This window comes from Primulina tabacum, chromosome 15 (assembly GCF_025594145.1).
Source record: "Primulina tabacum isolate GXHZ01 chromosome 15, ASM2559414v2, whole genome shotgun sequence".
Taxonomy (NCBI): Eukaryota; Viridiplantae; Streptophyta; class Magnoliopsida; order Lamiales; family Gesneriaceae; genus Primulina; species Primulina tabacum.
This window is the reverse complement of record NC_134564.1, coordinates 36,963,842-36,989,076: the sequence shown is the minus strand read 5'-3', so window position 1 is coordinate 36,989,076 and position 25,235 is coordinate 36,963,842. Positions and strand designations below refer to the sequence as shown.

The 25,235-nt window shown below is 34.0% G+C and overlaps 5 protein-coding genes across 7 annotated transcripts; 4 read left to right on the top strand and 1 right to left on the bottom strand.

Annotated features, from left to right (window-relative positions):
* Window positions 1-3,280: 3,280 nt before the first annotated feature.
* Window positions 3,281-4,080, top strand: LOC142526165 (putative FBD-associated F-box protein At1g61330). The gene is made up of 3 exons (XM_075630419.1): window positions 3,281-3,598; window positions 3,695-3,859; window positions 3,976-4,080. Exons 1-3 carry the CDS (start codon window positions 3,281-3,283, stop codon window positions 4,078-4,080), a joined length of 588 nt encoding a protein of 195 aa, XP_075486534.1.
* An 883-nt stretch (window positions 4,081-4,963) lies between these two features.
* Window positions 4,964-6,386, top strand: LOC142526894 (F-box protein At1g61340-like). The gene is made up of 3 exons (XM_075631544.1): window positions 4,964-5,580; window positions 5,805-5,879; window positions 5,985-6,386. The coding sequence occupies exons 1-3, from the start codon at window positions 5,350-5,352 to the stop codon at window positions 6,225-6,227; spliced, it is 549 nt and encodes a 182-aa protein (XP_075487659.1). The 5' UTR covers window positions 4,964-5,349; the 3' UTR covers window positions 6,228-6,386.
* Window positions 6,387-7,322: 936 nt separating this feature from the next.
* Window positions 7,323-14,046, top strand: LOC142527317 (external alternative NAD(P)H-ubiquinone oxidoreductase B2, mitochondrial-like). 2 transcript variants are annotated; one of them, XM_075632084.1, is made up of 11 exons: window positions 7,323-7,513; window positions 7,638-7,733; window positions 8,849-9,125; window positions 10,587-10,793; window positions 11,057-11,307; window positions 11,733-11,955; window positions 12,067-12,171; window positions 12,734-13,006; window positions 13,102-13,223; window positions 13,354-13,473; window positions 13,555-14,046. In XM_075632084.1, the coding sequence occupies exons 2-11, from the start codon at window positions 7,645-7,647 to the stop codon at window positions 13,640-13,642; spliced, it is 1,755 nt and encodes a 584-aa protein (XP_075488199.1). In that variant the 5' UTR covers window positions 7,323-7,513; window positions 7,638-7,644; the 3' UTR covers window positions 13,643-14,046. The 2 variants fall into 2 exon arrangements, with proteins under 2 accessions (XP_075488199.1, XP_075488198.1); XM_075632083.1 differs by having other exon boundaries at window positions 7,375-7,513; window positions 7,628-7,733.
* Window positions 14,047-17,216: 3,170 nt separating this feature from the next.
* LOC142526870 (uncharacterized) lies at window positions 17,217-19,448 on the top strand. Its single transcript, XM_075631505.1, has one exon. It carries the CDS (start codon window positions 17,516-17,518, stop codon window positions 19,238-19,240), a length of 1,725 nt encoding a protein of 574 aa, XP_075487620.1. The 5' UTR covers window positions 17,217-17,515; the 3' UTR covers window positions 19,241-19,448.
* Window positions 19,449-21,099: 1,651 nt separating this feature from the next.
* On the bottom strand, window positions 21,100-24,709 carry LOC142527360 (vesicle-associated protein 4-2). Of its 2 annotated transcripts, XR_012815453.1 has the most exons (8): window positions 24,312-24,709; window positions 23,522-23,592; window positions 23,249-23,330; window positions 23,015-23,133; window positions 22,709-22,786; window positions 22,434-22,553; window positions 22,118-22,347; window positions 21,100-21,420 (listed from the first exon to the last, which is right to left on the bottom strand). XR_012815453.1 is itself a non-coding variant. In XM_075632138.1 (7 exons), exons 1-7 carry the CDS (start codon window positions 24,589-24,591, stop codon window positions 22,288-22,290), a joined length of 810 nt encoding a protein of 269 aa, XP_075488253.1. In that variant the 5' UTR covers window positions 24,592-24,709; the 3' UTR covers window positions 21,999-22,287. The 2 variants fall into 2 exon arrangements, 1 of the variants encoding a protein (XP_075488253.1); XM_075632138.1 differs by lacking the exon at window positions 21,100-21,420 and having other exon boundaries at window positions 21,999-22,347.
* Window positions 24,710-25,235: the final 526 nt, after the last annotated feature.

The window sequence follows — 25,235 nt, the reverse complement described above, 5'->3', positions numbered from 1 at the left end:
ATTGTAAAGACAATAGTTATTTCGTTTGAATTATGATTTATAAACAAGTTTCGGTTTACACTGTGCTACGAGGCTGGTTGTTTTAAATTGTGTGATTGTTAAACAACGCCGATGTCAATCCCGAGTCTCGGGGCGTCACAAAAAGTCTCTAAAGTTATTTATGAGAGTATGGTTCTTGACAGTTCTTTTGTGTTGGCTACTCAACTACAATGACGGTTGAGTGAAAAATTTGTGATCGAAACTTTCTCACAGTCTCTTTAATTGTCGTCATCATCTCGGATGAGTACAATTTCTTCCCCGGACGGTGATTTGGCCTACAAAAATACCATGGTTGAGCTGATAAACTAGTAGACCTCATTCACTTTCACACCAGAGGATGGCACCATTGATTATGTGGTGGAGAAAGGCAGGCGTCTGGTTACGATTGGATTAATAGGCAAGATTCTTACGTCGTGACTTGTTATCATTTATGGACACCGTCAACCAACTTTGGAGGATTACTTGTTTGAAAGTGCTAGCAATAACCAGTTTCAATTTACCTTTCCTGAAGGCGAGGAGATTGATCGTAATTTGGCTATGAAACCTTGGAGTTTTAATCGCTCCTTATTACTTCTTAAAAGGTATCAAGGATTTATATCAGTGTGGTTGGACAGTTTCCTCTAACCTTTCTCCCTCTGTCTTTAACAAAAAACAAGTTCATAGACAACCACTACAAGAAAAACGCCCAACGACAACGCAGCTACGACAACGGTTTTTTTGAAAAAACCGTTGTCGTATAGTTTTTAACAACGGTTTTAGTGAAAACCGTTGTCGTAGCTGCGTTTGGACAACGATTTTGTAAAAACCGTTGTCTTTTAGAGGGTCAAAGACAACGGTTTTCTAAAAATCGTTGTCTTTTAGGGTGTAACGACAACGGTTTACTAAAAATCGTTGTCTTTCAGCGTTTTTTTAGGGCAAAAGACAACGGTTCTATGACAACGTTTTTTTGGTGACGCATTTATGACAACCGTCGCTAATTTGAAATTAGCGACGGTTTAACAAAATACCGCGCAAACTCTTTATAAATATCTCCATTTTCAGTGTATTTTCCTCCACAACAATTAAAATTTTTTCTCTCTTACACAATTTTCTCACTTCACACAACATTTAAAATTTTTCTCACTACTTCATAACACTTAAAATTTTTATCTCTTACATAATTTTATCACTTCACACAACACTTAAAATTTTTCTCACTACTTCATAACACATAAAAATTTTCTCACTACTACTTCATAACACTTAAAATTTATCTCTCTTTCACGATTTTACTATTTCACAACATTTAAAATTTTTCTCTCTTACACGATTTTAGTTTCGATTGTTAGTTTCTTTTATATTTATTAAATTATTAAAAGAAATTTATTTTATTTTTCGAAACAACTTAGCGATAGAAAGCATGAATAAAGACTGTCGCTAAAATTAGCGACGGTGGCTTTATGCTGACCGTCGCTCATTTTAGCGGCGGTATAATAAACCGTCGCTAAGTAGCGACGGTTGATACAAAACCGTCGCTAATTTAAGTAGCGACGGTTTCGCTAATTTAAGTAGCGACGGTTTTCAAAAACCGTCGCAAATTCCACCTACCACAACGGGTAAAAACCGTTGTCGTTGAGCGGACTTTCAACAACACTCTCAGTTACAACAGTTTTAAAAATCCGTTGTCGTATGCCGCTTTTGTTGTAGTGAACAGTTTTCAAAACCGTTGTCTGTAGCCTAAATAATAAGCTAAAAGACAATGGTTTTTTTAAAAATCGTTGTCTTTGCGCGTTTTTTATTAAGCAAAGACAGCTGTTTTCTATAAACCGTTGTGTTTGCTTAAAAAAAAACGCGCAAAGACAACGGTTTTCACTAAAGCCGTTGTTAAAAAGTAAAAGACAACTATTTTTTTTTTAAAATCGTTGTCTTTAAGGTGTTGTCTATTCAATATTTTCTTGTAGTGAATTCACCCGTCGACACAAGAAATCACAGTTGTTTTCGATTTCAAGACTTTTTAAGTTTGAGATCAGCTATATATTTTTAATAAAATTCTTTTTACTGCTCTATTCAAACTTTATAAATACTAGTGCACCGACGCACGCGTTGAGTGCTTGTATAATATTTTTTATAATTCATTTGATTTATATTTAAATGATGATCAAAATATAATTATAAGAAATAGTGAGGGACTACACTGTAATTTCGATATATAAATTTAAAAATAAATTGAAAAATAAAAGAATAAAAAAATGACTTCAGAAAGAATTGAACATATAACCTAAACCCCAAGAAACAATGACTCTAAGTATTGAACTACATATAACTTGCATTAAAATTTTAACATTTTATTAATATATATAATTATTAAAACAGACCATGACATCAAGCTTAGTTACTCTAAGCTAGTATCTCAAACTTAATAAAATAGTATATATATATATATTTTAAATTGCTATAATATTATTTGAAATTATGGTTCTATGGTCGATGTATATTATGTATCCAATTCACCTCAGTTGTACTAGAATCCTATGCGGAAAATTATATAATTAAATCAAATTCTACAAATCTGAATGATTTCTACAATTTGAAAACCCTAATATATATTGCGGTCTTACCTCCTATGTATTCCCTCCAAAGAGAGTATTGCATTTCATTACAGTCCTTTCAGAAATTCAAGCTTTCCAATATTTTTTCCTTTCACCATTTTAAAATGGCTTCACCATCAAGCCACGAGGGGAACCGAATATTATCACATCCCCGAAGAAATCGTTGAATCAATCTTGGCTTATTTGCTGCTCAAGGAGCAGCTAGCCTTTCTATATTACCAAAAAGATTCGTAAATTCTTGGAAATTTAGTCGCAATCTCTCCTTTACAAAAGAGAATGCAAGTATATTTTCAAAATAAGAATTTGTAAAATTTATTCGTGACTTTTCCCTCAAAATTTTCAATATGTACCGATTTGCTTATATCTTGATCCTACGAATCAAATGGACCTTGTGCAATACCGGGTACACAAGGATATTCGATCTGGAATCACTGACCTAGATTGAAATTTCGCCGCATCCGAGCGAACCACATGCTAAGTTTTTTTTCTTTCAAATATCGAGAAGCTAATAATTTTGAAACTAAACAAATGTGAGCTAGATTTAATAGCTAAGCCACAGGTTTTGTGCCCTCTGCGGCAAATAACATTGCAAAATGTTTCAGTCCCCGCCTTTACATTGCATGCAAGTGATATTTTCCGTCTGTCAAAAGCTTATGACTTCAGAATTTATAAACTGCGATATTCTCTACAATTTGAAGAATTACGCTCGAGATTTAAAATGGTTTACTGTGTTGGTAGTGAAAAATTGTAAAGGTATTTTGACAATAAGGATTAAGGCACCTAGTCTTCATACACTTCATTACCATGGTAAAATTTGCGAGTTCAGATTCGAGAGTCGTCTGCCGTATCTGAGTGATGTGGTCTTTGAGATCACTTCTCCTCGAGCTTTCCAGTTGCTTCCTCGTAGAAAGGATGTGATGATCGATCTTTCTAGAGTCACCAGGCTCGCTGTGAACCATACTATTCTTGAGGTATAAATTTATTCATTGGTTTGATTTCATATAAGTTATTTTATTTTATTTTATTAAATACTAACGATAATTGTTGTGTTTCAAATTGATATTCAGGCACTTTGTGCAAGATCTGAGGAGAGTGGATATATGGAATTTGAATTTGACCTTTGGAAATTAAAAGAACTTCACTTGCTTGTTGGAGGAGAGAGCCACGTCAACCCTCTTGATATTGCCCTTTTTCTCAAGAAATGCCCGCGTGTTGAGAGGCTTTTCATTGATGTGAGTTATGAAAATAATTTAAAAATTTTACCCAATTTTTTTTTTACCTTTTTTCTAAAATGAAATGCCAAAAATATTCTAATTGATTTTCTATTCTTCTCTCCTTTTTTTCGTAGCTCCGGAAATATGCTTTTGCGGAGAGTCTATTTTGGGAAAATTACGGGAGGAAGAATTTTGCGGAATTTGCGCAGCATTTCCATTGCTCGGATTTGTCAAAATAAAGGGCTCTCTGCTCTCAAGGAGCTGCATGTATCGTTGGGCCAGGCTATTCTTAATAAATGCCCCATACTTGCAAAGCCCAATCGGGGGTTAGGTCGATGCTACATGTGGGGGCACTGCCCATATGATTTGGATGGACAAGATTCACACACATATGTGATTTTAAAAAAATTAGTGGACCCCATGTATGTGTGGTTAAATTTGGATCCTGATTCTATCATGGGGGTAGTGCTCCTACATGTAGGATGGAATGAACCCCAATCGGGTTTGTTCGACCCTACTCACATGGATAGTGTCCCAAACCATTGAGAAGTTGACACTTGTCAACTCCATGCAATGAAAAGTTGACACGTGTCAAAATTTGACAAGTGTCAACTTCTCGATAGTTTTGGGCACTGTCCATATGGTTAAGTTCGAACAAAAGCAAAGAATGACGTGTTCATTAACAGTAACGCCGGAATGGCTTGCAGGGGGAATATATATACAATATTTTTCCTTATTAGTATGTGTTGATTACTGATGGCAGCGTTCATTTGACTCAGCAAACCATTTGGCACGCGCAATTGACAGCAGTCACTCCGTGAGCCGCCCATTTAGAATCGTTCCTCACACTTCTCATCAATCTAGACCGTCAAATTATTCTTTTGGCCACCTGTCAGAATCGTAGACATTTGTTGATAAATAAAAAGCAATATATTTAAATTTTGATTTCCAAAACCGACCGACCACTACCCGCCACGTCATTCGAAGTACCCATGCTGTTTCCTCAAACCTCTGTGTACGCGACACGTGTCCTCCGCCAACGGCTAGTTTCCCTGCACTTCATGTATGGAGTCTCGCTCTCTCTCTTTTTTCACAAGATTTTTTCTTCGGAAATCTCTCGCTACTCCGCATATATAGTCCAGAAATGGAAAAGATAATGTTATTTAAATATTTTCTTTACAATAGAAAACTTTGACTCGGTGTGAGCGTATATATAAGACATGTGTGGGTGGTAGGTATACATAAGACGGTTGAGACAAGAAACTTGATTTCTACTTCGTAAAACCGAGTCATTTGCACCTTTTTCCTTGTACATTCCTCCATCTGATCAAGATTTCTTTACCATTATATATAAGGATTCACAACCAATTTTAAGAGTAGTGTACTGTATCTCGGGTTCTTGCCATTTTTAGTAAATTTGCTAGATTCGTGTCGGGGTTACGAATTTGGGGAAGTTATCAGTGGTTTGGTTGTTATAGATTGGATTTTAGACTTTGAAGCGGGGTTGAATGGCTTTAGCGGTGAAATGCGGTTCAAATATGGAAAGGGCGAGTGAAGGTTATGGAATGGGGCTGGTGAGAAGTTCTTCGTTTGGGAGAAAAAGGGTCGCTTTATCAGAAATTTGTACAGAATTTAGAGATGACGATGATTATTCTTCCATTCCGAAGAGACAATGCTTTCAAGATTCGTTTCTCCCTACGGATAAATCTGCACTTGAAAACTTGCCTCAGGAAATTTTGGTTAGTTTAATTTACATCTTTAATTTGATACTTGTTTTAGATGCTGTGGAGGATATTTGTGATCGTGTGTCTGATACTTTTTTAATTGGCCTGAGAATGTGATATATGCATGTTTTTTTAGCATTAATTTGTTAAATATCTGATGTTTTTTGGTGTTTGTGAGTTGGGATGAAGTTCAGTTGTGTCGTGTGTTGCTAATTAAGAGCTATGGTTTTGTTAATCAGATTAGGATTCTATGTGGTGTGGAGCACGATGATTTGAAGAGGCTGTTTTTCGTGTCAAATGCCATCAGAGAAGCGGTATAAGCTTTGACTTCGTTAAAGAAACCTCGAATATCGATCTTCATTCTCTAAAATATATATGCTGACCTATTGAAACTTATCATTATTTTTTTTCCCAAACAGACTTTGATAGCAAAGGAGTCACATTTTGCCTACTCTACACCCCGAAAAATCCGAAACATGGGAACTTCCGAGGATTTCAACGAGGTTGAAGCCCCAAATGCTCCAAAGCAGTCGAGGGTTCCACGTTTTAGATTAAGCAAGAAGAAACTTGAAGATATTTCAGTTGCCCTGTTTCCTTCTTCTGGTCATGAAGATGGATTTGCTCAGAGAGAACTATTTATGGGAATCGAACTGGCAATGTGAAGAATTTTCTTATGTTTATTGTTGTGACATTAGTAGCTTCAAGCCACTTTATCTTCAACCCTTCTAGTTGAATACAAAGGTGGCTTGTTTGGTTTGTAAATTAATAGCAGAGAAGAGAAGTGTAGATTTCTTTTTTATGAAAAAATATGGAGTTTAATTGCTAAATCTCCGCAAGTTCATCTTATTATGTTATATCATTTCAGATTATGTTGTGATGAAATGACTACAGATTTCAAATTCAATTATTTTAAATATATTTAATTATTTTGATTAATTTACAAAGAGTGAATTTTAAATTCATCTATTGTTAATAGAATTTGAAATACATTTAAGATTAATGTCATCTCAAATCCATCTTTCAAATTTATCTTCAAATCAAATCATTTTATCTGAACACAAACTTAGTATATGATGGAAGTTAAATATTGAATTTTAAATTATACGTGAAAGAAGAATCGGTTAAATTGACTAATTTTTTGGAACTTCATATATAGTTGTTATATGTAACTGGATTATTTAACATTTTTACTAATATGTAATGAAGATATCTAATTTTTAGGTTGTATTTAAATTGATATATATATATATATGAAATTAAGGATATAAAATTCATAATATTAAATTTATTAGTTTGTTTGAATAAATCCAATTGATAATAAAATTTTAATAGTCAATTAAATATTGTTTGAGTTATTTCAGTATAATTTTATTTCAAATACTTTTATCACCAATTCAAACACATCGATAAGACGTTTGATGTGAGTTATATCAAGTAAAATCCCGTAAAAATAGTACATATTCCACGTAAAACATACAACAAGAGATATATCTTTGTGATATTGTTTCAAGAGGGTAAATATTTATCAATTTCATTTTTTTTTTTCCAATGAACATCATGTAAGGAGAAAAAAATTTCACTTTTAAATTTAAATGCAAAAGTAGGTATTAATTTCCCCAACAAACCTCCGTGCACCATAAATTCACCTAAAAATATATATATACTCGATCTTATTTTTGTAAACAAAAATATACATCTAATAATTTTGGTGGACCAAAGATAAATCAGATGTGGATCCTGAATCAAATCCCCAATTCACGAAAAGAGAAAGAAAACACGTGTTGCTTCTTGTGCTCCAAGTCAGGCAAAGCTAAACTCAATGTTCGAATACAGCGCACACAACCACGTTTTCCCACGTATTTGGGAAGTCCGTCATTTCGTCTTCGTTCAAACCCCCCAAAGAAGAAACGAGAACTCAGAAATTAGCGCACACTATTCCTCTCTCTAAGTAAACTTCTTCTTTCCTGTCGTAGTACAGTACATATATGAAATCATGTGATTTTTTTGGAGTGTTAGATTACTTGATTCTTTTTATCGTGTTTTTGTTCTCTGGTGATCTCAGGTTAAACGAGCAAAAAAATGCAGAAAATGACGGTGTTTCAGAAATTTTCTAGAACTTTCCGTGAAAATTCTTCGCTGGCTAAGATGTTGATTGTTTTCACCGTCAGGTGTGCGCTGATCTGTTATTTGTCTCAATTGTTCTTTTCTTTTTGCTGAACTTGGTGCTGTTAAAATCCTTTCTGATTTGTCTTCCTTTTTATTGTTACTTTTTTTCTTCGATTAGAAATAATAGTTGTATTTTGGTTAGATTGACCATGTTTAAGCTGTGATAGATGGTTTGGTAGCACAATTTTACCCGTTGGACGCTGCACAATGAATGAAATTTAGTTCGCAGCTAATGGACTGAGGTGTTTTGTTTCTTACGGTTGAATTGGAGATGGAATAGATTGTTGTTTTCAGAACTAATTAGCATTAATGGCAGGTAAACTGGTTTAGATCCATGACTAATTGACCATTGACTAGTACTGAGGAAATTCATCTCTCGCCTATTATTTATTTATTTATTTATTATTATTATTTTTTCAAGTAATGTGAGGGATTGCTACAACTGGGTTTAGAACCCATAATCTCTCGCCTATCTTATGGAAATCATATATTAGTTGTCGAAGAAGAATATTTCATCTAAGTTGCTATTACATTACGGAAATAAATGGTTTACTTCTTTGATCTACAACAAATTTGTCTGTTAAGAAATTTGGTTTCCTTTTGTTTCTTAGTAAAGCTAATCATATTGTCTGGATGAGTGATTACAATTTGAAGAAAAGTTTTAGTTGCCTGAGATTTTCTGGAAGTTAGACAAGTACTTGTTCAATGATTACTTAATTCAGGACTAATGGAGCGTACATTTCTTTGTTGCTTTCTTTTCAAATGAATTAGTTTATATTCTCATCAAGTTTTTCTTGATTACCACCTATGTTGTGATAAAGAAAGAAGTTGATATTTCCTTGCTGTGGTGTGGTGCGTATGCATATTCAGCAATTTTAATGTAAATTCATTAATAACAAATTTGGACTGCACTTCTTGCTGGTACAGTCTCATAATTGTTGTCATAACTGAACATCTTAATATCTACAAATTGCAATAAATTTTTAAAAGAAAACAAGTTGAACTGTACATGACACATAGATAAAATTTTAAGGAGAAGTAGCACCTGTTGACATTGAATAGAATGAAGATCATTTGGAGACTTAGTAGCATTCCATTTGTTTGAACTCAATTGCAGTGGTGGGGGCCTTGTGGCATATTCTGATGCTAATCCAGGGAATGGAGGGAATATTGTCAACTCAGCTGAGAATGATAGCAAGAAAAAGAGAGTGGTAGTTCTTGGAACTGGGTGGGCTGGAACAAGTTTTTTGAAGTACCTGAAAGACCCCTCGTATGATGTTCAGGTGATATCCCCACGTAACTATTTTGCATTCACCCCATTGCTACCTAGCGTTACATGTGGCACTGTGGAACCTCGCAGCATTGTTGAACCAATTCGCAACATTGTGAGAAAGGTCAGTATAATAACAGGGGCCCTACAATCCATTTTCTTTTTCTCCTGAAGCATAAATTATTTTTATCATTGTCCTTGAAATACCTGTATTTTCCATTTTACTGAACTCAGTTTCAAGTGAGAAGTGCCTTAACTTTATGTTGGAAGCAGTTGATCAAAGTATCAGGTTCTCCTTTGTGTTTTTTCCTTCTTTGAGTTCGTAATTGATGGCTCTATTATATGCCATTGTAATATATATCTAGTTTCTCATTCTTCGAATAAGAGATGGAGGGAGGGTGGGAGGTTACAAGTGGCCTCCCTATATTTTATGGAAGTCTAAATTGTGTATTATTTTTTAGAATATAAGATTTTCCTCCCCAGAATGAATAATTATCCCTCCAAGTTCTTTAAAATTCTTTTTTGTTATTCCACTAAGCTAACTTCCACAAGTCTGAATTCCATACAATTTGAATAGCCCATCTCGTACCCAATGCCCACAGTCGAATCTCCTCTTCATCTGTCACTATTCTTTTGTCGTTTTCAGTGTGTCTATCTTTTTCTATCTTCTCAATACTTCAATTTCTTTTCGTGTTTAAAACATTTCGCCATGTATCCACTTGAGAATGCAATATAAGATATTTTGTTATTTTATTAAAATGTTTGTAATTATTTTATCATAGATTTTATATTTAACCCTTTCTTTTCTATAATATAACATATTTGTGTTTTCCGTAATATGATTGTGATTTAGCTCTACGTAACATATGTGTGGTAGATACATCATGTTTTTTGTTGATAGGTAAGACATTTGGAATTATTAGAAGTTAATGTTATGTTAAGAAATATAATTATGTTTTCTTAATTGATTTGAATATTTACTAGCAACAATTGGGCAACATAGTATATGTGAGTAAAATGCCGAAATATAAGAAATAGGTTAATTTATAATGCTTTTATATCATCTTTTGCAACGCTTAATTTCTATGTTACTAATTGCATTGCAATGATTAAAGTGCTATTTATTGTCGTTTTTCTGAGGCTTGATTGCTATGAACCAACAAAATGTTATGGATGAAATATTGAATTGTATTAAATTAAATAATATTGTTTCTTAGAAACAACTTTTATCAGAATATTTGCTTAACTATAGTAAATTTTATTATTTTGTGGGTAATGTCATGTAATATATTTATATTTTATTTTTCTTTTATAATTAATTATTTTTAAAAAAATTCAATTTCACCCCCCAAATTGAAATTCCTAGTCGAGTACCTAATTCGAATTCATGAATTTTCTTTAGTTTCCTTTTATGCCATATGGTTAAGTCAAGCTATGAACATTACGAAATTCCACCTCAGATATTTTTGTTGCTGGTAGGCGGTTGCTTGAAGTGAAACTTTTTAGTGGCATAGCTAATGGCACTTTAAGTTATTATAATGATTTAGCATTTAGTCATTGCTTTAAGTAAATTATGTTTTGGCAGAAAAATGTAGATGTTCATTATTGGGAAGCAGAGTGCTACAAGATTGATGCAGAAAATAAGAAAGTTTATTGTCGATCTAGTTTGTCTAGCAATCAAAATGAGACTGAAGAAATTGTTGTGGATTATGACTACCTTGTGATTTCCATTGGAGCTCGTGTGAATACGTTTAACATTCCTGGTGTGGCCGAAAATTGCCACTTTTTAAAGGTAACATCCACAGAGTTACTCTTACCTACTGCTATGTCTACGATGATCCTTCTGTCATGCACATGAATTGATTTTCCCCTCTTGTGTTTAGATTGATAAATTTAAGTTGTTTTTTAGCCCTTGACCCAAATTGAACCTAGTCATACCATTGTGGTGCATAGAAATACATGCGATTGGACATCCCCGGCTTATGGGTATGAAGATTGTTATACACAGCACCTTTATCCTTGCAAACTTAGTTCTTGAAACTGCTTCTCATGCAGGAAATAGAAGATGCTCAAAAGATTCGTAGGACCATTGTTGATTGCTTTGAAAGGGCTAGTTTGCCTAATCTAAGTGATGAAGAAAGAAAGAAAATTCTTCATTTTGTTGTTGTTGGTGGAGGTCCAACAGGTGTGGAGTTTGCAGCAGAGCTTCATGATTACGTCACTGAAGATCTAGTGAAACTATATCCGAAGCTTAAAGATGCAGTTCAGATAACACTTCTTGAAGCTACAGATCATATTTTAAACATGTAAGTTTCTTGTTAAGTGTTATGGTGAGTTGTGCTTACGTTACAGTAGCACGACTGTTCTTGAGGCTTGTAATACTTCATTACAAACTCAAAGAACTTAATGCATAAATTTGATGGGCAAGGTAGATCAATAAATGGGCAAATTTGAACGTCAATTATAGATTTTAACCAGTAGCTGTCTTGAACAGAGTTCACTACTTAGTTATCCACTGTCAAATCTACTATTACCAATGTTGATGTGATCAAAACTGACTCTCTATCCAAAAATGTTCGATTCTTTGCATTGATGTTTCTGCCTGAAACATTGAACTCCCTTGAGTTCAGAAACTTGCACGTTGGTTAATGAAGCTATTTTTCTGTGGCAACTTTGTTGGACCATGATTTTTTATTCAAGCTTAACAGCATTTATACTACATTATTCTCAGGTTTGACAAAAGAATTACGGCTTTTGCTGAGGAAAAATTTCAGAGAGATGGTATCAATTTGAAAACTGGGGCAATGGTTGTAAATGTATCAGATAAAGAAATTACCACTAAAGAAGTTAAGAATGGTGGGTCAGTATCCACAATACCTTATGGCATGGTTGTCTGGTCAACTGGTATTGGAACCCACCCTGTTATCATGGATTTTATGAAGCAAATTGGTCAGGTAAATTTGTATTGAAAATTGGCGTCTGTTACATTATATGTTTATCATGGTTAGTTGCGAATTGGCTCTATTTTTGTTGAAATCTATGAAAATCCTTGTTTTCTTGCCCAGACTAACAGACGTGCACTAGCAACTGATGAGTGGCTAAGAGTAGAAGGATGTGACAACATATATGCTCTTGGAGATTGTGCCACGATCAATCAGCGCAAAGTCATGGTATCTATTATCTATCAATTTATTCTTTTGATTAACTTGCCACGCTGTATTTTGTTTTGGTGACATATTTATATTCCGTTATCTTATTTGCAAATCACATGATGGAGTGTGCTTTTCTCATGCTCTGAATAATCTGAGTTGGCTTTCCACTTGTGTCCATTTAATTCCTTCAAGTTGAGGAGTGAATATGATTGAGGCTTTTAGCTCATTCCTGAACTAGGAAAATACATCAATATGTTTCAAATTTAGTGTCTTGAAATATGAAGTACGGTTTACAAAACAGGCATCCAGTAACAAACAATAATAGTTTGTGGAGCTGAATGAAGCTTTGTTGGCTCCAATTTCAGACTACCATGCATCACATATATAAGAATAACTGTTCATATGTCAAGATGATTGTGTGGTGATGCCTATGTGACCCAACAATAATCGGAAATTTTTCTGGTAAATCGAGTTTATCTCATGCATTGGCTTTTTTGTGTCAGCTAAGCTAAAATAACTGATTTTAATGTTCTAATAGATTATTTTCCTTTTACTTAAACCCATCTCTTTATCTTTTCAGGAAGATATCTGGGCTATATTCCATAAAGCAGATACAGACAACTCTGGCACGCTGACGGTTAAGGAATTCCATGAAGTCCTTAACGATGTATGTGAAAGATATCCTCAAGTAGGACTCTATTTGAAAAGCAAACAAATGCATACTTTGGTTGATCTGCTGAAAGATTCAAAAGGGGACGGCATTAAGGAATCAGTTGAAATAAACCTTGAAGAGTTAAAGTTAGCATTTTCTCAGGTGGATTCTCAAATGAAGAATCTTCCAGCAACTGCTCAGGTTTTGTTCATGTGCTACGTTATGGCTGGATTTTTAAAGCAAGTAGATATGGATGCATATGCTATAACTGTGATGCTTTCTTGATGTCATTGCAGGTTGCGGCACAGCAGGGTTCCTATCTTTCTGATTGCTTCAACCGCATGGAGAAATGTGAGAAAAGTCCTGAAGGTCCTATTCGCTTCAGGGGTGAAGGACGGCACCGTTTCCGCCCCTTCAGGTACAACCTGACTCAATATCCTATGAAGGTTGACCAACAAATGGCTATTCAGTTAGAGCGTAATGGCCTTATCATATGATCACATAGTTTTATGTATTGCTTTCTTACTAATGCCTTGATATTGTTGAAGGTACAAGCATTTTGGACAATTTGCTCCTTTGGGAGGGGAGAAGACTGCGGCCCAGCTTCCTGGAGATTGGGTTTCAATTGGTCACAGCACTCAATGGCTATGGTATTCTGTTTATGCAAGGTGAGTTTTCTACTTCGTTTTACTGAAATATTGGGTTACCTGTGAAAAATGTGAACAATAAAACGAAGTACGTTTATACAGCAAACTAGTCAGTTGGCGAACTAGAGCATTGGTCATATCAGACTGGGGAAGGCGTTTCATTTTTGGACGAGACTCGAGCGGCATTTAAAGCTGTCACAGGTTCTAAATTTGTTTCAAGGACCATATGGCATGTGTTTCTTTCAAACCCCATGGCATGCGCCGCATATTTTAAATCGTTACAATCTTTAATTGTCAATAATATTTTTGCGGATGTCGGGTGAAGGCCTTCTATGTGCACCAAAATTTGGGGCTAGATGCGAGCTTGTGCCCAGTTATTTTCTAATCGTACAAATGGTTCAAGTAATTATTGTCTTCCATCTCGACCTATGAAACCGTTTGTCAGAGATTGATAAATGCTTTCGGTTTGGTTTAACTTTTCACTCAGCCGGGACATTTTAATTCGATCCATTTCAAGGACCAACATTTAAGGACGAAAAAAATGGTTGCAGGCCCGAGGGGTATTTGTTTCTTTAGCATGGACTGAACCAGCATTCTGCACGTGTAAGTGAGGTGTATTCAATTCAGAATTTTGATAATTTTTAATGACTTTTTCAAATAATAGATTTTATGGATTGGATAGATTTTTATTAACTTTTACATAATCTCACATATTTATAAACAAATTGATGTGGACTAATGTAGATTTTTTTACAAGATTTTTATAGATTTTTGTGAATTTTTTATAGAATTTTATAAATTTTATACTTAATTATAACATATTATTTTTTATTAATTTTTTTAACTAATAATTAATTGACATATATAACATATTCAGTTTGAAATAGTTTTTCAATATTTATATTAATAAATAAATTTACTTATTTAAAAGTTAAATCATATGTGGGTTTGTATGCATATTTGTAAATTTTTAAAATATATCAATTAATTAATCTGTAATCTTGTCTTTGAATTGATAATATATATGTGAAAAGAATATTACTTAGCATTGTGTGGATATAAATTTTGTATAAAAATATAATAGCTTACATATTTTATTTGAAAATGCTAAAAAAAATTTAAGAAATCATGGTTGCGACGAAGTTATTTAATTACTAAGAATTAAGTGATATTTTTTTTATCATCTTTTATTATTATTGAATAATCATAAATTAAAAATTACAAAATAAATTCTAAAATTCAAAATTTTCTTTGCTATTGAAAAAATTATTAAATGAACAATTAGTCAAAAAATTAAAAATTTAAAAATGAAAGATGAAAATATATATAAAGATATATTTAAAAATTTTGAGAGAGTGATAGAGATAGATGAGAGGAGAGAAGATAAGAAGAAGATGATGTGAATCGACAAAGATATAAATAAATAGTTTGTCTATGAGTTGTAAGTTTTAAAAATTCATCCAATCTTTGGATTGAATTTTTAACAATTTATAGTTGTACATTAGGCTTTAGTGTTTGTATATTAATGAATTTCATTAAGTTATTAAAATTCTATTGAAAATTTGAATAGCTCTAGGCTTTTATAGAGTTTTTAAAAGTCAACGTTGAATACCACTTGACTCTTTAAAACTCCATGGAAGTCTATTTTGAATACCACTAGACTTCTATAGACTATGTAAAAGTCTTAATCGAATACATTTAGACTTTTAAAATCTATCAAAATCATTAAAATTCAATTAATTTCTTACATTGAATACACCCTTGGTGTGGATGTTACTAAATATAAATTTTCAAAAATTTAAACTGTCGATTCGGAAAACAAAGATAATGTAAAGAGACATGAGCCGTTTGTGAATGGAAGAGTGAAAAATATGCCTCTATGATTCTTGAAATTATATCGTAGTTGAAGTCTTCAAGATAAACTCGGCAAGTTGCATTCGCTCCAAGCACCATAAAGGGGGATATAATAAATCGGTCCACATTCCATCCTTATTTATACTCCCCGCACTAAGTTGCAAGCCGTGTGGAATAAATTAAGCTCTTGTTATTATTTATTGTAAAAGTATAATTTAATACGAATAAAAAAATTAAAAATAAATAATATATCCATTTTCTTTGAAAAATTAGGAAGCATTAGATTATTAGCCAAATTTTTTTAAAAATTTACTGACGAAATAAATCAATATGACTTGTTCATTCGTGAAGCACTACAGCTAGCTAAATATGTACCAACATGGCCATCACGCCTAAAAATCAGGTTATTGTCCTAGGAGTGGTGGGTATGCCTTATATGGAGTATGAGAAATGTCTCTTTTTTGTTGGTAATAAACATCCTTGGTTCTCAATTAAATCTTTAAATTTTTTAATGTACAATATCCACATGATTTTGTTGCACACCCTATTTAATTTTTTCTCTTGGAAGCAAAGGTATTTGATGCCTATGCTGTATAGTTCGGGTCTCACTTGTTCCTCACTCAAAGGTGTTTCATTCAAGAATATATATATTTAATTACTAAATTCAAATGCATTATCATTTCTACCCAACACTGACGAGCTTCAAACAAGAACGCATACACGATTAATGGTATTCTTTCTTCTATAAACACCGTGACAACAAAATCAATCCAACGAAATGAAATTTGTTGATGCTCCCACTTAAAGAAAAAGAATAATGAATGCATCTATGCGAGCACACGTGTTTCTTTTTTCTTGAAAAGGAGTACACGTGACTTCAATATTATGTAAATTGTTTATGTTAATTTTCTTTTATCGCACGGAATTTCTGCCTTATATTACTTGGCACGACTTAAAACATGTGCTCACACATCGGAACAAGATGGGATAAAATAACAGTAGGCGACTCACAAATGTATGGGCATTTTGTCATGTTTTGAATTTTACTGCGACATAACAACAATTTGGCCCAACTCTTTTGGTGCTTTATGTACTTTTCTTACGAACACACGTTATTTCTGTTGTCTATGGTAGTGATCATGCCAATATGTGAACTATCTACTCCTTTCGGGATTTAGGATGATTAAATTTGAATTTTAATAAAATTATATATATAATTTTTTATCTTTTATTTTGCTAAGAGATCACTCCTCTTGCTATCATCTTTTGGATCCTTTATGTTATTACTTTTCCCCTTTTCTCATGTCATTATTGTTACATCGAGGTATGAGTAAATTTTACTTCGAAATAAATAGGTAGTTTAATAATAATAATAATAATAATAATAATAATATATCACTATAAATAAATATGTCATTTTAATAATAATAAAAATATATCACTATTTTCTTTCAATATAGTAGCAAATTCTATAACAGGTGCTAAATCCTCAATTGAATTCATCAAATATTAATCGCATCTTACAAAGCATTTCCAAGCCACTAACAGTGTAAATAATTAATATAATAACCCAATAAATTAATAACGACACAACAAATAAAATCAAGGAAGATCCTTTTATAGATGACAAAATTTGAAATATTGTTTACATGATAGTGTTGCTAAATTTATTTGTATCCCTTTAAATAAGACAAATTGGATTATTCTGCAAATAAAATAAGCAATTGATTTGTAATGCTCAGATATGCACGTCATCAAGCCTGGCCTGTCCTAGATTCCGACAGTGTACTTAGGTTGTTCACAGGAATAATATTGATTCAAGTAATCCGTGAAACAATAAACTGAATATTATTATTCCATTTTTTTATAATTATAATTATTATTTTTTTAAAAAAGGAGAGGTAAAAATGAACTCACAGCGGTTACCCGTTCGTCACGATCTTTAAACTGACAGAGAAGCATTATCTGGTGCAATGACCATAAAATCCCTATAATCCAGCTACATCCGTAAGGATATTTCGGTAAATGAACACCTGTTTCTTGGACCGAGTTTTCAGAATCATGATAAGATTCGTCTCTCTCTCTCTCCATCCCCTTTGGTCTCGAGTTCCAACTCTCGCCACTAGCCGGAATCTTTAATCTCGGGCGCCGGAGAATCTGGAACTTTCCCAGAATATGAGTTGTCTTCGAAACTCGTGAGATTTAGAAAATGGGTGGTGGAAATAACAGCGCACTCGCTCAACCAGCCGCAGAAAAGCCAAGATTACAGCAGGCTATTCTGCTAATCTCTTCGTTATTTTCCCTTTCGCATTCGATCAAAGTCTTCGCTGTGAAATGGCAGTCCATCAGAAATAAACTCGAAGAGCTTTTGTCCAGCCTCACTGCCATTGAAAATTGTGAATCCGGCGAAAACTTGTCACTCCATGTTACTGTGGAGTCGATTTTGGCAACCCTCAAGGACTGTGATGAGCTTTCAAAGCAGTGTCTGGAGCTTTCTTACAGCGGGAAGCTTCTCATGCAAAGCGATCTTGATATTCTTTCTGCAAGATTGGATACTCATGTGAAGAGTCTATCTGATATTTATGCTGTGGGATTGCTTAGGCAGAGCTACGCGTTGGTTGTTTCGAGGCCAATTAGTGTCTCGGCTTCAAGGGACGATATAAAGTTTTATATCACTAATTTACTCTCACGGTTCAAAATCGGGAGTAGGGAAATGAAGAAAGAAGCCCTCGTTGAGTTCAATGAAGTTATTCAAGAAGATGAGAGATACGTAAAGATAGCTGTTGAGCTTGATGGTTTTACAAGTTTACTCGTGAATTTTCTTGATTTTCAAGAGCTGGAAATCCAAGAAGAGGCTGCTAAAGCTGTGTCCTTGATTTCAGGGTTCGAGTGTCATAAAGGTGTGTTGATTGTCGTTGGGATAGTTGCTCCATTGATCAGAGTTCTTGTCTCCGGGAGTGAATTGAGTAAAGAATTTGCAGCAAGGTGTTTGATGAAGTTGACAGAAAATTCGGATAATGCGTGGTCTGTTTCTGCTCATGGTGGAGTAACTGCGCTGTTAAAGATTTGCGGTAATAATGCAGGAGGTGGAAATGAATTGGTTGGTTTGGCATGTGGGGTGTTGAAAAATCTCGTCGGGGTTGAAGAAATTAAGAGGTTTATGATTGAGGAAGGGGCAGTCTCTGTTTTTGTTAGGCTACCAAAGTGTAAAGATGAGGTGATTCAGATGCGTTCTCTTGATTTATTGCAGACTATGGCCAAAGGAGATGAATCAATTCGGAAATTGATTATTCAAGAAGGCGGAATTCGTACATTTGTGTGCATATTGGATCCCAAGTCATCGTATTTAACAAAAACAAGAGAGATGGCATTTAGAGGGGTTGTGAACATATACTTTTCATCTGAGGATTCATTGAGTTTGTTAATAAATTATGGTTTCGTGGATCATATTCTTTACTTTCTTCGGTATGGAGAGGTTACAGTGCAAGAATTGGCCTTAAAAGCAGCATTTTGGCTGTGCGGGACATCAGAAGAAGCCAAGAAGGTCATGGGGGATGCAGGGTTCATGCCAGTTCTTGTCAAGTTTCTAGATTCGAAATCATACGAACTTCGTGAAATGGCAACCGAGACACTCTCTAACATGGTAATTCTGCCTCAAAACCGGAAGAAATTCGTGCAGAATGAGCAGAATGTTGGAAAACTGCTGCAAATGCTTGATCCTGGGGAGGTCAATTCAGGTAACAAGAAGGTGCTGCTTTCTATATTGATGCTGTTAACAAGTAGCAACACTGCAAGAAAAAAGATTCTCAATTCAGATTACTTAAAGAACATTGAAAAACTTGCTGAAGCTGAAGTATCAGATGCCAAAAGGATTGTAAAAAAGTTGACTAGTAATAGATTCCGCAGCATCTTAAGTGGAATCTGGCATTCTTGAATCCATCCCCCCCCCCCCCCCCCCCCAATGTTTCGTGTTTTGATGGATTTTTTTCTTGTGTAAATTTACTCAACTTCCTTAACAGCAATCGACTGTGTCTGATTATGTCAGCCTTTAGAACATTACCAAAGGACCATCGATTATTTTTTACACTTTTTGACCTTGTAACCATTGGAATTCAATAAAATCACATCCGAGGTGTCACCAATTTTTTTTTACAGAATTTGGGTGAAATCTATTTATTTTGGGGGACTGTTTGGAGCCCATTTGCACATGGGGATGCATGGCGTGAAATAGAGATGGGCATGTGAGGCGTAGCCATCGATATTTGGACGAGTTTGTTTGCATACAAAAGAAGAGGTGTGATAGCTGATCTAACTTCTGTCCTTGGCTTGTCTTTTCTTTTCGGTTCTCTCTTTGTCATGCGATTTTTTTGTTTTACTCTCCCGTTTTTGGCCTCATCTGCTAATTGCTCACTCAAAATTAAAATCTTCCTTCTGTTCATGGAGTGGAATTAAGGATGTTAAAGGCAAATAATATAATGGATTACTGAAGAATGGAATTTATTTTCGAGTTTTATGTGTATATTGTTGTTAAAATTTGGAGAATATAATGTAAGTCTTGAAACAAATAAAAATCGTGAGGGATTGATTATAGGAGTACTAATTCTTGGTTAATTCCTACTGGATTTGGAGAATAATGTGAGTAAATCTTTGAAGTAAAGACTTTGTTTTTACATCAAACCTGCTGTTAATTATTGAAAATGAGTACTCCATCCCATGAAATTTAAATAAGCGTCTTGAATTTTAATAAATATTGCAAGATTTTTTCTTGCTAATGATATTTTTGGAATATACACCTAGGCTGTAGCTAAAAAAACTATTTTTGAATAATATACGTCAAAATGGTCACGTGATTCCCAACATTGTGCTGAGATTTCCTCTGAAACCATGAAATCTTCAAACAAGATTTTATGATCTCTTGCTCGACCTTATTGCGTGGATCTGGAAAATATATAATTGTGTGGATCTGAAAAATATTATATATTAATATAATGATATTTTTGTACAATCGACATAATATTGTTTAAAAATTAGTTTATTAGTCGCAGTCACGAGCGTGTGTTGAAAAAATTACTTCGACAAAGGTAAATTTTGTAATTTTTATAGAAAATTAAGGGTTGTAACACTAGTAAATTATAATGGAACGTATTTCATATTTTTGATATTTCAAAGAAAATTTTGGTTTAAAAAGGCTCTTGAATTAAAGGAAGGGAATCATCATGGACCACAGGCTTTAATTCAGTGACAGCACAATTATCAATCAAACTGTAGAGGAATGTCTAAGAAGAAGACTCGCATATTATATTGGATAATAAAAAACACAATGTAGCTTTCTGATTAATTAGATGTTATCTATTGCGAATATACTTAACACTCAAAGTGTGTGTATATTTATGACACCCACATGTCTACAGGAAAAATAAAAAATAAAAAAGACAATGTCTAAAGGAAATAAATTCCGGTCAGAGAATAGAATAGAGACGAAGTTTCGAATTTTCGTTAAGCTGTCATTTTCTTTCTTTTGAGAAATTGTAAGGATATAATAAATCGTCGTATTTGATCCGTATATGTTAAAAATTGAGTTTCTTGCAGATCCTTGATTTTCGTATTACACTAGTATATTAATTTCTACTAATTGTCAAAAAAATTTAAATGCAAAATCCTTGTAAAACTACAACTTGGTAAAACCTTAACATAAACATGTATATAATTAATTCCAAGGACTGAGGAAAATGCTCTAACAACACTATTAGAATTTTGGCCTTGCACATCGTTCTTTGCCATGCCTCGTACATTATGTATAAGATATATTACAGCTAAGGATACGACCTATAAATATATTCGAAACCTGAGATAAACTATTAGAATGGTTCACAAGTCACGACCTATTCGAAGGGGGAGGCCGTGCAGTCATACTACGATTCTGGTACTCATCAACTTGACGATAAATTTCATGGTCGGGCCCCATCTTACAAAAAAACAAAGGGTTCAATTCCCTATATACCAACAAACATGATATATATATTCATAGACATGATTGTCATTTTTGTTCCCATTGCATTCTGCCCCGACATGTATGTTTGTCGATTGTGTGATTCTCTTCACTGATCAATGGATCTGCATTTTAAAGAACCTCTGAAAAATTCTTATTCCAGATGGTGTTTCACATGGCTAGAAAGAGTGCAATTTTCGGACGTATATTCTCTTCAACACAGTGCAGATTATGGACAAAGTTTTTTGTCCATGACATTTAAATATATACAATATATTGAAGACCTTGTATTATTCTTCAATTTTATAGCCACTTTGCACGCGAAGAGATTACAAGTACGAAAAGCAGTTATTCCCTACTTCGGTTAATAAATAGTACGAATGAATCCCTAAGGTTATCCTCGTACTCATGTAAGCAACTAATGCACCAATGCCATGTTAAAGAAATAATCAAAATTTACCACGTTAATTAAAAAAAACGCGGCGAATTAAGGATATTTTTATCCGTAATCAGAAGACCAGGCCCAGTGGAAGGTTCATGGAACACTTCGTGGGTTCACCTAGTGCATGCCACGCAAACACGACACTCTTAATTGTATTTCATCACAAATGCCAATGCAGTACATTGATATTATATTTATTTTACGCAGAAATGCCATTCTTCACACATGAAATATGAGATCAAACAATAATTGCAAAAGATCTAGACTACAAAACAAACTCGTGATATATATAATGCGCAAGGACAGTGATTTCTCTCATTCAAAGAAACAAACCCACATATCTACATATATTAATAAGCAATAAGCCTCGTACATATTACCTCAAGCTACATGTTTTGACGCCATCAGTGATAAAGTCAGATGAGTCAGATGTCTAATATTTGCCCTTTGGCAACATACCAGCTGTTAAACAACTAAGGACATCAATCAAAAAGCAAAGCACATTAACATCCAGCAAAAAGAAAATGATTTTCGAGGAAAAAAACTCCACTCATGCAGACTCTGTCCCTTCCACTTGTTGTCGAGCTAGGTATCTTTCTCTTCTTTCTTTCTACATATCAGAATCCAGGAAGAAAAGTGTTAAGATAGAAACCAAAACAAACACATATTACAAAAAGGAAAAATAAGAAGGCTAACCCATTCATCAATGACGAGCCCTTCCCCGATAAACTTTGGACCTGTGTCTTCGGAAGGCTTCTTGCGTACCTCAACTTCAGCCTCAGCTTCAGCCAACTGGCGCTTTAATTTTTCTAAAGCCTTTGATTGAATACAAAGCAAATATTGATCAGTATTTCCAGAGTGAAACATTAGATTAAAAGAAATGTGAGCTAACATAATTCAGTCTACACTGAAACAAACGATATGCCCTTGGTTGCATAGGATTGAGGAGCCAAAATAAAATCTTCACTCACAGGGCTGGGGCGTTCCACATCGAGAAACACAACCCTAAGTATTTGTTCCACAGTCAGTTGATCCTTGTGCTCATCAAACTAAACCAAAACGAAATTAAAAGATATCAGAACACAAAGAAATAAACTTCAAAGAGACATACAGCGACAATATAAGCACTCCGGACTGAAAGTTTTCCATCTGTTGGTCCAAATCCAGTAAGGAATACAATAAAACAATAGGGAACAGCCAATTCATATCCAAATTTATAAACCAAATCTGATGCCATAACCAATCAAACATAAATATAAGAGAGGAATTTGACAAACCAGTTCGGGTACATAGTCCATTGGTTCTTTCACTTTTAGGCTCATGATTTTAAACTTCACTTTGCTTTTCTGGTCCATTGGCTTTTCATTGTTTTCTGGGTGTTCAACAAACTTGAACACTAACAAAAACATTGAAGCCAAAGAAAAATATAAATACATCAGTCAATCATCTTTGCCACAAGTCACGCAGATTTAAAATTGAATAGGTGCAAAAATCCGAGGGTTAAAACTCACCAGTTGCTATGATGCTCTCACCAGGAGCAAGAACGGCTCCAGGAGGACGCATGAAACAGCTTTTTGGTGCAGTTGTTTGGAACTATGATAAAACCAAGTATCCAACAATAAACACCGCTCAGAAGAAAAAAAAAATTGATGACATGCAAGTCTGATATGATATTGAATCTCCAAAAAGGGCCATCGTAAACCATAGACGAATCACAAACTCTATATCAATCTTTAATAAACATAGAGAGAGAATAGATGAAAATAAAGAAATGCTCGACATACCTTAAAAGCTATATGAGACTTGCTTGTATTTTTTATTTTGATCGCACTTCGGACTTGCTTACCAGGTTCATCTGCAAGAGTAAAAGAAACAAAACTAAGAGTTCATGCGCACAAACAAAAGGAATTTGTGTTTCAACAAATAATCTGATATAGGCACGTAGATTATAGACACCAGCAATTGCATCATCGGAGTCTGATAAGCTGGGCAGAACAGGTTTTAATCCGTAGACCACCAATATAAAACTAACATAAATGGATTTCATTTCTCAAACATAAGAGTTAAAGAGAACCGATGTCCAGCTAACATCTCAGTAATTTTTTTGGACATAACCTCTACGCATCACATAATCAACTATCTTCCAACGTAACCAGAGGCGGAGGTACATGCAATGATACCCGGGCTGACCCAATTTTTTTAAAAAAATTCATATGTAAATTTTGTATAATTTTGAAATAATACGATAGTTAGGTAAATCAATTTAAAATATTAAAAGATTGTAGAGTCTAAAATTTTAACATATGGGAAGAGGACTTCGCCACCATATAAATCAGATCAACTATTAATTAAACTACTAAGGCAACATCAAATCAGAAGCTTCAAATTACAACAGAAAGAAAAGCAGATCAAGCTTAATATAATTAGATGAAGCAGAATGTTCACCAATAATTTGCAATCCACCAGATAGTAACAAAAACACTACAATATACTACAAAGAGACGCCATCTAAGCTCAACAATTGAAAAAATCATCTCAGGAGTACAAAGAGAGAAAAAAGAGAAACGACCGTACAAGGAAAATATAGCTTATTTGAGGGATCGAGCTTCAAACGACGTCGTGTGAGAAGCATAGATCTGGCCACAGAAGAAACCGAGCTTCCAGAGTTTCCGTGAGAACCAGATGCCTCCACCTGGGGCTGATTAATGCTGTTTCCATGACCGTAATTCTGCTGATATTGAGCAAAATCGGACGAAGATGAAGTCGTTGTCGACGGCGAATTTCGGAACGGAAGCTTGAACAGCCCCCATACTTTCCCGTCCGTCATCGGGGATTTGTCGTCGGCGATCGCCATGTTGGAGGGCGGAGGAGGAGGGGGTTCGGTTGGGTTTCTGCCTTTGGAGTGGGTGGCTTTTCAAGATTTTTGTTGGTGCCTTGTGGGCTAATCGCTGGTTTCGGAAAGTTTACAACGGCCAATTTATTTTTATAATTATTATTTATGAGATTTGTATTTCACATATTAAATTTCAATAAATAAAATATAAATACCATGATACAATAAACATAAAATTCATATTTCTAACAATTACGAGTTTTCAATAATCTGAAAATTCAAGCAAAAAAATAATATGAAAATAATCTTACACCAACCGGTTCCCGTTGACATCATGATTAGAGAAGGTGGAGCCGATTGTAATTTTTTGAAGTTCATTGAAATCAATTTATCAACTAAAATCTAATTTATTCTTACTAATCCACGCACACAAAAATTATAAATAACTAGTATCTAATCCGTGTGATGGATATTATTAAAAATTAGTGAAAAATAAATAGATATTTAAATTGAAAAAAATAATATAATTATAAAAAATAAAAAATAAAAATTATTTTTTCGTTAATTTTAAAAAACTTTCTTAAATACAACGCACGTCGATTAATTTTTTTGGCTAATAATCACCATCATATATGAAAATTTTAGATTGTGTTAGTCTAAGATAA

Excerpts from the sequence above, each read along its gene's own strand:
- LOC142526165 (XM_075630419.1), top strand. The coding sequence starts at position 3,281 with ATGACTTCAGAATTTATAAACTGCGATATTCTCTACAATTTGAAGAAT. Across the intron at positions 3,599-3,694 it reads TGAACCATACTATTCTTGAG|GCACTTTGTGCAAGATCTGA; the intron begins GTATAAATTTAT and ends ATTGATATTCAG. Across the intron at positions 3,860-3,975 it reads TTGAGAGGCTTTTCATTGAT|CTCCGGAAATATGCTTTTGC; the intron begins GTGAGTTATGAA and ends TTTTTTTCGTAG.
- LOC142526894 (XM_075631544.1), top strand. The coding sequence starts at position 5,350 with ATGGCTTTAGCGGTGAAATGCGGTTCAAATATGGAAAGGGCGAGTGAA. Across the intron at positions 5,581-5,804 it reads ACTTGCCTCAGGAAATTTTG|ATTAGGATTCTATGTGGTGT; the intron begins GTTAGTTTAATT and ends TTTGTTAATCAG. Across the intron at positions 5,880-5,984 it reads CAAATGCCATCAGAGAAGCG|ACTTTGATAGCAAAGGAGTC; the intron begins GTATAAGCTTTG and ends TTTCCCAAACAG.
- LOC142527317 (XM_075632084.1), top strand. The coding sequence starts at position 7,645 with ATGCAGAAAATGACGGTGTTTCAGAAATTTTCTAGAACTTTCCGTGAA. Across the intron at positions 7,734-8,848 it reads TTGATTGTTTTCACCGTCAG|TGGTGGGGGCCTTGTGGCAT; the intron begins GTGTGCGCTGAT and ends ACTCAATTGCAG. Across the intron at positions 12,172-12,733 it reads TCAATCAGCGCAAAGTCATG|GAAGATATCTGGGCTATATT; the intron begins GTATCTATTATC and ends TTATCTTTTCAG.
- LOC142526870 (XM_075631505.1), top strand. The coding sequence starts at position 17,516 with ATGGGTGGTGGAAATAACAGCGCACTCGCTCAACCAGCCGCAGAAAAG.
- LOC142527360 (XM_075632138.1), bottom strand. The coding sequence starts at position 24,591 with ATGGCGATCGCCGACGACAAATCCCCGATGACGGACGGGAAAGTATGG. Across the intron at positions 23,331-23,521 it reads AGTCTCATATAGCTTTTAAG|TTCCAAACAACTGCACCAAA; the intron begins GTATGTCGAGCA and ends GTTTTATCATAG. Across the intron at positions 22,554-22,708 it reads ATGTGGAACGCCCCAGCCCT|GCTTTAGAAAAATTAAAGCG; the intron begins GTGAGTGAAGAT and ends ATTCAATCAAAG.